We start from the raw sequence: 12,154 nt of genomic DNA, 5'->3' as shown, positions 1-12,154 counted from the left end.
GGTTAAACCAGGGGATTCCTGGGTGGCGCGCCTCAAATGGGCAGCAGGGTCTATTCTGTGCTGTATCTCAACAAATAACAATAAATAAACAATAATATTTTAATTCTGCTTTATGATTTTCAACAGGAGAGGGAAGCCCAGAGCAGGTGTTATATCCTTGTCCCCATCAGCAGGAGGGGCAAGCCCAGAGAAGGGTGCAAGGCAGTATTACATTAAGCCCAGTTTAATACCATCTCCAGTAAAACCTTCCGGTAAGATGGCAGCACATTCAGTCACAGTGGCTTCTGCAGGGTCAACAATAAATGCCACTGTCGTATTGAATCTTAATTTTAATGATCGCACGATTCTACTGTCAATTAAGAAGTTAAAGTACTGTAGGTCTACGTCATCAGCGAGTTGCTCGTTGGCAGAGATAATGAAGGAGCTGCACAATGTGCTCCTGCCTGAGTCTAAGGAGGCAACCTGTCTAATAGCGAGTGACCACCTTGGTTGATTTTCTTGTGATTACAAGACCCAGTTGGGCATTGTTAATATGGTATGCTGCAAGTTGGATTTACTGATTTATTGGTGTAGGGCGGGGCGGATGGCAGGGGAGCTGTGTAGCCTCAGTCATAGCAACGACTAGGCCTCCAGCCATAGTGTCGCCTGTTTACACAGTATATATATATTTTTACATGGTTGTATTTTACTGATACCCTATATGTGTTTGCTATCTTGTACATGCAAGGACTCGGCCTCAAGACACGATGCTGCCTGTTTATAGCCACCACTGGAGAGTTGTCAGAGCCGGTGCGCTCTACCGGGGGCAGTGCGGCACAGTGTTCAGGCTGGAGTCGGAGCGGTCTCCCAGGTGTTTGTCCGGCACAAGACAAGCTGTGTTGTGGTCCATTGCAGATCTCTGTGGCATCCGATGGCTTGAGCTTGGACTCCTTTACTGCACGGCTGCATTCCTCTATCTTACAGTGCTTTGTGTGCTTTGTGCTGTGTGTGACTGTTGGTATTGTGTTTTGCACCTTGACCCGAGTCACTCAGGATCTACAGAAATGAATAAACGGTCGACATTTTGGGCCGAGACCCTTCTTCAGGACATATTCTTTAAAGCTTTACCTGATTGAAATGTGTGGAAGAGCACCAAGGCATGAAAGAGAAGCCCAGCCAAATCTTCACAGAGCTTTTATGGATAGGCAGTAAGACCATGAGACATTGGAGCAGAATTAGGCCATTCAGCCCATCGAGTCTGCTCTGCATTCCATCATGGCTGATTTATTATCTCTCAACCCCATTCTCCTGCCTTCTTCCTGTAACCTTTGACACCCTGACTAATCAAGAATCTATCAACTTCCGCTTTAAATGTACCTAATGACTTGGCAATGAATTTCACAGAATCACTGCCCTCTGGCTAAAGAAATTCCTCCTCATCTCTGTTCTAAATGAATGTCCCTCTATTCTGAGACTGCGGCCTCTTGTTCCCACTATAGGAAACATCCTCTCGACATCCACTCTCTCTGGTCATTTCAATATTTGAAGATTCTGTTGGAGTTTTTCGAGGAGGTTACCAGGAAAGTGGATGAAGGGAAGGCAATGGATATTTTCTACATGGACTTCAGTAAGGCCTTTGACAAGGTTCCGCATGGGAGGTTAATTAGGAAAATTCAGTCGCTAGGTATACATGGAGAGGTGGTAAATTGGATTAGACATTGGCTCAATGGAAGAAGCCAGAGAGTGGTGGTAGAGAATTGCTTCTCTGAGTGGAGGCCTGTGACTAGTGGTGTGCCACAGGGATCAGTGCTGGGTCCATTGTTATTTGTCATCTATATCAATGATCTGGATGATAATGTGGTAAATTGCATCAGCAAGTTTGCTGATGATACAAAGATTGGAGGTGTAGTAGACAGTGAGGAAGGTTTTCAGAGCCTGCAGAGGGACTTGGACCAGCTGGAAAAATGGGCTGAAAAATGGCAGATGGGGTTTAATACTGACAAGTGTGAGGTATTGCACATTGGAAGGACAAACCAATGTAGAACATACAGGGTTAATGGTAAGGCACTGAGGAGTGCAGTGGAACAGAGGGATCTGGGAATACAGATACAAAATTCCCTAAAAGTGGCGTCACAGGTAGATAGGGTCGTAAAGAGAGTTTTTGGTACATTGGCCTTTATTAATCAAAGTATTGAGTATAAGAGCTGGAATGTTATGATGAGGTTGTATAAGGCATTGGTGAGGCCGAATCGGGAGTATTGTGTTCAGTTTTGGTCACCAAATTACAGGAAGGATATAAATAAGGTTGAAAGAGTGCAGAGAAGGTTTACAAGGATGTTGTCGGGACTTGAGAAACTCAGTTACAGAGAAAGATTGAATAGGTTAGGACTTTATTCCCTGGAGCGTAGAAGAATGAGGGGAGATTTGATAGAGGTATATAAAATTATGATGGGTATAGATAGAGTGAATGCAAGCAGGCTTTTTCCACTGAGGCAAGGGGAGAAAAAAACCAGAGGACATGGGTTAAGGGTGAGGGAGGAAAAGTTTAAAAGGAACATTAGGGGCGGCTTCTTCACACAGAGAGTGGTGGGAGTATGGAATGAGCTGCCAGACGAGGTGGTAAATGCGGGTTCTTTTCTAACATTTAAGAATAAATTGGACAGATACATGGATGGGAGGTGTATGGAGGGATATGGTCCATGTGCAGGTCAGTGGGACTGGGCAGAAACTGGTTCGGCACAGCCAAGAAGGGCCAAAGGGCCTGTTTTGTGCTGTAGTTTCTATGGTTCTATGGCTCTATTCTTCTAAACTCCAGTGAGTACAGGCCCAAAGCCATGAAATGTTCTTTTATTTCCAGAAGCTTTCTAGTGAACTTTCTCCAGACTCACTCCAATGCCACTACATCTTTTCTGTGTTGGAGGTTGCCGTCCGATATTTGTTGATTTTGAGTAACAATAGATCTATTAAATGCCTTAAAGCGATGCTGCTTACTGTAGTGTCCATGGTTGACTGGAGATAAACCTCGGCTATTTTCTCGAATAGTTTTTATTCTTTAAGAGTTGTCCCAAATAAATGGCTGTATGCTAGCTGTTCCTAGTGATGCGCTCTTCTGGACCGAGATCTCAAATGTTCCTGGGATTTGTTGCAGCCACCTTCCCGGTCCTTGTGTCATAACTCCAAGTGCTTCTAACACCACCAGGATTACTTTGTCCTTCTCAGGCGTCTCCTATTTGGATTTGGGAGTGTCCAGTCCACAGCCAGCACAGATGTTTCTGAACACAATTCCTGCAACTTGGTTGTTCAGTGTTTGCTGTCCCTGCTGCTACGTGGGGGACAGTTTCAGCAGATTCCTTGCAGTCTGCATCTTGGGTCTTGTCTGGTGTGACAGACCCCTGCTTCTATTGGTCTTGTGCTCAGCACCTATTCTTGCACAGCCATAAGCAGTGCCTCATATAGATATACTGTATATATAATATATTGTGCTACTGTAAATATTTTATTGTAATTTATATTACACACTGCATTGTACTGCTGCTGCGAAATGACAGATTTCGTGGTATATGCCATTGTGATATAGAAGGTCCCTATCGTTATAAAACAGCACATCCTGAACATATCAATCACTGCTTGGGGAATTTTTCTGGTAATACAGGAAAACGGCGCAATGTTTGTTACACTGTTGAATTTGTAATGGGTATGATTTTGTAGTTACAGACTGCTGCCCATTCCTCTCCAGGAGCTGAACAAAACAATTAAAATTCTGAGATATCCAACTTCTATTCATTTTATAGCAATTAAACAATTTCCTTGAAATGGATAGAATAATACCCAATGCGTTGCATGATAGCAAACCTCTGCATTTACAAATCAGTGCATTTTATGTTGTACATACATTGACATGGAATATCTACCTGAGGTGCATAATAAAATGCACGCCGAAAGGGAAGTAACACATACAATCTACTGATGGCAATTTTAATTTAACAGTAAACTAACTCAATTTTTTAAGTGAATCAGTAATAGGACAAAAACCAATTCTACAATAAAACATTTTGAGACTATTTTAAGTTATAAGCTACTTAATAGGACTGATAGTACCAAAGTTCAAAGTAAATTTATCAAATTTATTACGTGTCACCATAAATACATTTTCTTGCAGGCATTCACAGTAAATCCATAGAACCAATGAAAGACATTGCAGTATGGACAAACACTAATGTGCAAAGGACAGCAAGATGTACAAATACAAAATAGAAATAATAATAATAATAAATAAATAAAAATAATAAAGGCATCCGTTAGTCTTGCAAGACCATGGATCTGCGCCTGGAAAGTCTTCACTCTCCAGGGCGCAGGCCTGGGCAAGGTTGTATGGAAGACCAGCAGTCGCCCATGCTGCAAGTCTCCCCTCTCCACGCCACCAATGTTGTCCAGGGGAAGGGCATTAGGGCCGATTCGGCTTGGCACCAGTGTCATCGCAGAGCAATGTGTGGTTAAGTGCCTTGCTCAAGGACACAACACGCTGCCGCGGCTGGGGCTCGAACTCACGACCTTCAGGTCACTAGTCGACTGCCTTAACCACTTGGCCACGTGCCCATAATAATAAGTAAGTAAGCAATAAATATGGAGAAGATGAGACGAAGAGTCCTTGAAAGTTTGTGGGAACAGTTCAGTGATTGGGCCAGGGAGTTTAGTGAAATTATCCCCTCCAGTTCAGGACTCTGATGGTTGAGAGGTAATAGCAGCTGGTATACGTATACATACTTAAGGGCACTGTTTTGCGGAAGGCAATATTAAATCAAGGGGGAGATACACCGTGGTTTGTCTGAAAGAGAGCCCAGTGAACTTGCAGGGTAGAACAAAACAGTGTCCATACAGCAGGTATATACACAAAATGCTGGAAGAGCTCAGCAGGTCAGGCAGCATCTAAGGAAATGAATAAGCAGTCGACGTGTTGGTCCGAGACTCTTCACCAGAACCGGAAAGGGAAAGGAAAACAGAATAAGAAGGTTGGGAAGGAGTAGGAGTACAAACGAGGTGGTGATAGGTGAAGCCAGGTGGGTGGGAGAGGAGAGATGAAGTGAGAAGCTGGGAAGTGATAGATGGAAAAGGTAAAGGTCTGGAGAAAAAGATGTTGCCTGAACTGCTGAGTGTGTTGTTCTGGCTTTCCAGCATCTGCAGAATCTCGTGTTCATATATCTATTTTCCACTTGAGTTAATTAGGCAAATTACTGTCATTGCACTGTCCTTTATGTATTCACTGCACGAGTTAAATATATTGCACAGAACCTTTATGTGAGAAAACATTTTCTCCCTTTGTTTTACATTTGAAGTCAAACATACTTTACATGAAGATCTAATACTTCCATCCACAAGTTAACAGATTGCATGCTTTCTAAAAGCCTTTGGTAAAGTAAACAATGCCAACAACCTACAAAGGTTACATTGCTACAAAACATCCCTGCAACAACGGCTGATAAAAATAATCAAAATATTAAGCAATCCTTTGCAATGGGCTTGCTGAGTAGATGCTCACCGTAGATGAATAATGTGCATCTGACACCACAACATCATCGGATGTTTTAAAGGACCAAGTAACTACCAACTCAGCTCCATCAGGGGCACTATCCTCCCCAGCATCAAGGGCATCTTCCGAAGGCAATGCCTCAAAAGGCAGCAACCATCATTAAAGACCCCCATCACCCAGGACATGCCATCTTCTCAATGTTACCATCAAGGAGGTGGTACAGGAGTCTGAAGACACACTCAGCAATTTTGGAACAGCTTCTTCCCCTCTGCCATCGGATTCTGAGTGGATAATTAACTCATGTACACGACCTCACAGGAATCATGGTTGGGGAAAGTTGAAGGGAGAGGGAAGGAGTGGAAAGCACCAGAGAGATATGCTGTGCCTGGTGTCTCAGGGCTGGGTGTGTCTACATTGTGCCAGCCCCTGCCCCTGGAACTCCTTCTCTGCCATCTGCCCCACACCCATCCCACAGCACTCCACCCTCGCCATTCCCAAAACCCTTTTCTCCCACCAGATTTACATATATATATATACCCAAGACTTCTGCACAGATATCTACTCTTATTGTATCTTGTAGCTTTTTAATTCTCATGGATTGCGATGCACTGCTGCTGCATAACAATAAATTTCATGCTACATGCCAGTGATATTAAACCTGATTCTGATACAAAACAAAATGAGCCAGGCTATGAAAGATATTATACAAGCTGATCCCACCAAAAAAAATAATCTTGCTGTGTTCATGTCAAACTATCTGCTACATTTCCTTTACCAGTACATTAGCAGAGAAAGAATAAACACAACCCCCAAGTCTGGGATTATTTGACATTACATAATCTCATGATTACAACGGGATAATTCAGTCTGGCTGTGCACTGATTTGATCTATTGTTAGTGTAGCCAAAAACCTGAGGCAAGCTTTCACTGACAGCTTGCAGTTCACCATTCACAAAGCTCGCCCATGCACTGAGTGTTTAATAAATCCCACAACATGTCAGAAAATGCAGAGATGGTTTGACCCAAAAGCAGAGCAGTGGAGACAACTTAGCAGTAAGCATTAACTTTAATAATAGATGGCAAAACAACAAGCCATGAGGAGCCACAAGAAAGAACACAACAGGCAACGAGGGAAACTTTAGACAGGGAGCGGGAAAGTTGGAAATAACAGCTTGAGACCGTCTGGTTTGACGGGTGAACAAGGACTGTGGATGAGAACTGGGTTAAAGAGGCTGCCAGTGATGAGTCTGGAATGAGTGGCAGGTGAATCCTATTAGCTGGGTGAAGAACAGACACAACAAGGATACTCTGATTAGTTGCCAAAATTATAAAAGGAAAACAGAATTGACGTCTGAGAAGAGTTGTGAAGATTCGCTGGTGGCTGGGGAAGCCTTCAGGTTGGAAATGCCCTGATACACACAGACCGTTTGCTGAGAATCTCTTGTATTTAACCATTTTAGACTTTACACGAAAATAATCATAAAATAGGTTACCGACTTTAATTTTCATTACAATAAATGATCATGAATACTATTTTTAACAAACCGTATCGCTTGTTATAATACGACAGCAGAGTACTATAGTGGTTAGCACCGTGCTTTACAGTGTCAGTGAGCTGGAATCAATTCCCGCTGCTGTCTGCATGTTCATGCCACGACCGCACTGGTTCCCTCCCACAGTTCAAAGGTGTACAGGCTAGCATGTTAATTGGTCACGTGTGTTATTGGGTGGCAGAGTCTCGATGGGCCGGCATGGCCTGTTATCGTTTCTCAGTTAGCAGCACTGAAGAACCTTTCTGGCCCTTCAAACCACGCCACCCAGCAACCCTCGACAACTCTGACTTAACTCTAACTCAGTCACGGGACAATTAATCAGTACGTCTTTGGACTGTGGGAGGAAACTGGAGGAGGCAGGGAAACCTCACGCACGACACGGGGAGGACCCATAGAGTCTGCTTACAGAGGGCACCAAGGTTGAACTTGTAACTCCGAAATGCCCGAGCTGTAACAGCGCCACGCAAACCGCTACGCTACTTGGCTGCCTTAAATTCTCGAAATTACCTTATCTCCACATTAAAATTAAATTAAATCTCAGTGATATTCATTATAGCAAAAATACATCCCAACAACTAGGATTTGAATTGTATAAAATATATGTTTATAGAAATTTTAGAAAATATGACCTACAGCCTAGCATAGTCATTATAAAGATGTTTGCTCTTAAAATAATCACAGTAAAGCTTATGAAGTGGCTCCCCTGATTTCAATGTTTTCACAAATGCAAATAGAGCTTGAAGAATTGTGAGCAAATTTAATTTTTTATTACTGTACTTATTTATCATAGTCATAGAACACAGAAACAGGCCTTTCAGCCCATCTCGTCCATGCCAAGCCATTAACCTGCCTACTCCCACTGACTTGCACCCAGACCACATCCCTCCTTTCCATGTACTTATCGAAATTTCTCTTAATTGTTGAAATCGAGCCTGCATCTGCCACTTGCACTGGCAGCTCAATCTATACTCTCACCACCGTCTGAGTGAAGTTCCCCTTCATGTTCCCCTTGAACATTTCACTTTTCATCTTTAACCCATGACCTCTAGTTATAGTCCCACCCAACTTCAGTGCCTGCTTAGATTTACCCTATCTATAGCCCTCATAATTTTGTGTACCTCTATCAAATCTCCCCTCCCCAATCAGCAATACAAACAATCAAAATCCTAACTCAACTAACCCAAAGATAACCAAAGGGTCTCCTACTGTGCTCAATCTCACAGTATTGTAAAACTTTATTTCAAAAGATGTGCCTATGTTGCAGTTGCCGAGTGGAAGTGGCCAGCAGTGTCACTAGAAACAGCAAAGGCACAGGGAGCCTGATCCGAGAGGTCTTGTGAAGTTCAAGTTCAATTATCATTCAACCATACCCATGAAGACAACCAAATGAAACAACATTCCTTCAAGGTTAAGGTGCAAAACACAGTACCAACAGTCACACACAAGGTGCAAAACACAGTACTGTACCAACAGTCACACACAGGGTGCAAAACACAGTACTGTACCAACAGTTACACACAGGGTGCAAAACACAGTACCAACAGTCACACACAAAGTGCAAAACACAGCACCAACAGTCACACACAGGGTGCAAAACACAGTACCAACAGTCACACACAAGGTGCAAAACACAGTACCAACAGTCACACACAGGGTGCAAAACACAGTACCAACAGTCACACACAAGAGCACATCTAATTACGATAGCAGTAAACATACAGTCACCAAAAAAAACATTACAGCCCAAGTCTCTCAGCCTTGTCAAATGAAGTCGTAAATTGCAACGAATGTGGTCACGTTCAACATTATATTTAACCTCGGGCTGATAGTAAACTCGTGACCTTACCGAGGATAGATAAACAGGAAAAGGAAAGGGGGGCATCTTGACTAGTCCGGCTGTCTAGAGTGCTTGGAGCGGGAGGGATTTTCTCTCCCCCCACTCCCTCTCTCACACACACACAAACACGCAGTACAAAGGGTATGCTTTCTACTTACTTGGAGACCCCGACTGCCTAGGCGGAGGAGGGGGTGGCGGCGGAGGGGGTAACGGGGGTGGTCGACACGAACAGACCTCATGACAGCTGGTAGTCTCCTCCGTCTCAAACAACGACTCCCCGCCTGACTTCTGGAGTTCGCCCTGAGAAAGCTGCCAAAGAGACTCGCGTTAAGCAGGGCGGACGGAGCCAAAAGATTCACATAAGCAAGTATGTAAATAATAATTTATGTTCAGACGGACGCCTGCCGTCCTCTGCACGGTAACTCACCTGAAATATAAATATCAGAGACATTGTAATGTAGCCATTTAGCGGACAGGGGATTGGAAGCTGCGGAAGTTCAGCCGCCTGCATTCTCCACACTCCAGTCCCAACCTGAGACTCAAAGTTAAACTGGACGCGATTCCGAGTTCGGAGGGCTTTAAGTCTTCCAATCGAATTCCTTCGAAACTCTGATGGGAATGGTTTGAAATTTGTTCCCAAAAGTTCTCCCGGGTGACTCACTCTCCGCGACGCGAGGCAGGATGGAGTCTCTTGGTAGAGTTTTTGAACTGCGCGTCCGCAAAATCCCGAATCCCGAGACTCTGCTTCCTCCGCGCTGAAGGATGGGGGGAGAGAGGGTGCTTTTGAGGCACGCCAGGTCTGTCTTAAGATCCCAGAGCCGGGCTGCGATGCGGGGGTGAAAAGTTCCGAGAACCCCCGGAGCGGAGGCTTCCGCACGTCTCCGAGCTGCAACAGGCGACGGGCACCCGGAGCGGGGAGCTGACTGAAGCAGTGGGGCGGTTGAGTGTAGGGGTTCTCCCGGCGCAGCCAACCAGTTCGGGTGTGTGTGTGTGTGTGTGTGTTTGTTTGTGTGTGTGTGTGTGTGTGTGTGTGTGTGTGTGTGTGTGTGGGCTACACCTCGGTACAGCTCCTGCCTCTGAGGGACATGTCTGAACAGCGGCGTCGTTTGCAAGGATCCGTCCACCCTCCCGCCCCTTCTTATCTAACCTTGGTAAACGTAGGAATGACAGCAGGATATTTTTTTTTCTCTCACACACGCGTCCCGGGAGCTCTGAGATGGGTTTCGCCGTTGTCAGCCCACCCCGGAGCGGGCACGATCATCCCTCGCTCTGGATCTGCGAACAAACTTGGCTCCGGATCTGGTCTCGGCTCGGCTCGGCACGCTGCAGCGATTTTTCATCCCGGTGTAGCGTGTCCATTGTGCGCTGCCCCTGAGTGAGACAACGCGGCTTGGATTTATTCCGCTGTCACATCTCCGTTCGGGCGTGAGGCACCGGCACCGAGTCCGTGCTTTTCCACCGCCCACTCCATCTCACAGTTACACTAAGGCCCTCTGGGTCCCTGTTTTCCCTGGTAGAGATCGATCTGAACAGTACCGAAGGCAGACATACACAGTGAACAGACTAGAACCCTTCTGCGCCGTATCTAGTGCCCGCCATGTTGTGTAAGTTGCACCATCGTGTCTGCACTGACTGAAAGAACTGTGGACCCACGGCTCTGTAATAGGTAGGAGATAGGTGCCGTGACCATTCGGGCCATCGAGTCTGCTCAGCCATCCTATCGTGGCTGATTTATTATCCCTCTCTACCCCATTTTCCTGTCTTCTCCCCGCAATCTTTCACGCCCTGACTGATTAAGAACCTCTGTATTCAATAACTTGGTCTGCACTGTGTTTGTGGCAATGAATTCCACGGATTCTCTACCCTTTGGCTACAGAAATGCCTCCTCAGCTTTATTCTAAAAGACGGCTCCTCTATTCTGAGACGGCGCCCTCTGGTCCTAGACTCTCCCACTAGAGGAAATATCTCCACATCCATTCTATCCAGACCTTCCAATATTCGATAGGTTTCAATGAGGTCCCCCCTCATTCTTCTAAACTCCAGCGAGTACAGGCCTAGCGACATCAAACGCTTCTCATCCGATAACCCCTTCATTCCCGGAATCATTCTTGTGAACCTTCTCTGGACTCTCCAATGTCAACACGAAGGACCCGCAACCGCTCTCAATACTCCAAGTGAGGCCTGACTAATGCCTTATAAAGCCTCAGCATTACATCCTTGCTCTTATCTTCAGGTACCTGTAAGTTCAGGTACTGTACCAGTAAGTTCAGGTATTCGAAACATTCCTCTCCAAGCTGACCTTTGACAATTCCTTTGTATCACTGCATTTTTAATACAGCAACAAAAATAAAGTTTTGTATATTAAAGGTGCAAACTTCTCACAATACTTTTTAAGATACGCAGTCTTTTAACTGGGATTTGTAACTCGATGAAAACATTAGAATGGTAAAGAAAAGTAGTGAAAATTGCTAAAACAAGAGTTGCCAAATGAAGAGGAATGGACTAGGTACATGGATGGGAGTGGGAGGGGTATAGAGAGCTGTGGTTGAGATACAAGCCAGTGGGTCTAGGTACATGGATAGGACAGGTATGGAGAGCTGTGGTTCAGATGCAAGCCGATGGGACTAGGTAAATGGATGGGAATGGGAGGGTTATGGAGAGCTGTGGTTTGGATGCAAATTGATGGATCTAGGTACATGGTATTAGGTACATGGATGGGAATGGGAGGGGTATGGAGAGCTGTGATTTGGATACAAGCCGATGGACTAGGGGACTAGGGCTGCTGAGATGGTTTGCACGGACCAGACAGGCCAAAGAGTCTGTCTCCGTGCTGTCGGTTTCTATTACAGTATTCTGTGACTTGAACAGAAAATGTAAGAAAAAGCCTGTGGACAAGGCACTGTGCAGAGAGAGAGTCAATATTCCTGGTGAATGATTCTTTAACAGTTCCTCTGCCCAACCAGCTCTGTGTTTTTGGTATTAGTTTTTTTTGTTTCAGATTTATAGCATCTGCAGTTTTTCTATTAATTAGGATTACCAACACATTTTTTGCCATTTTACCAAGAATGGTGAGGCTAAAATTGGGGTATTGTGTGCAGTTTTGCTCATTTCTCTACAGGATTAGATTGAAAAAGTGCAGAGAAAATTTGCAGGGATGGTGCTGGGACTCGAGGACCTGAGGTATGGGGAAAGATTTAATATCATTCCCTGGAACGTAGAAGACTGAGAGGAAGTTTGAGAGAGGGATACAAAATCATG

The 12,154-nt window shown here is 44.8% G+C and overlaps 1 protein-coding gene across 2 annotated transcripts in view; it reads right to left on the bottom strand.

The window, feature by feature from the left end:
- Positions 1-10,506, bottom strand: part of prima1 (proline rich membrane anchor 1) — a 90,368-nt gene extending 79,862 nt beyond the window's left edge. The window contains exons 1-2 of one of the 2 annotated variants that reach the window (XM_072274675.1): positions 9,324-10,506; positions 9,055-9,205 (exon numbers count right to left, since the gene is read on the bottom strand). In XM_072274675.1, the coding sequence (XP_072130776.1) occupies positions 9,055-9,205; positions 9,324-9,407 (235 nt within the window). In that variant the 5' untranslated portion in view covers positions 9,408-10,506. The remainder of the gene's footprint in view (positions 1-9,054; positions 9,206-9,323) is intronic. The other variant, XM_072274682.1, reaches the window with a different exon arrangement.
- Between the last annotated feature and the right edge of the window lie 1,648 nt (positions 10,507-12,154).

This window comes from Mobula birostris, chromosome 1 (assembly GCF_030028105.1).
Source record: "Mobula birostris isolate sMobBir1 chromosome 1, sMobBir1.hap1, whole genome shotgun sequence".
Classification (NCBI taxonomy): Eukaryota; Metazoa; Chordata; class Chondrichthyes; order Myliobatiformes; family Myliobatidae; genus Mobula; species Mobula birostris.
The sequence above is the reverse complement of the archived record's forward strand: the minus strand, read 5'-3'. Positions and strand labels throughout refer to the sequence as shown.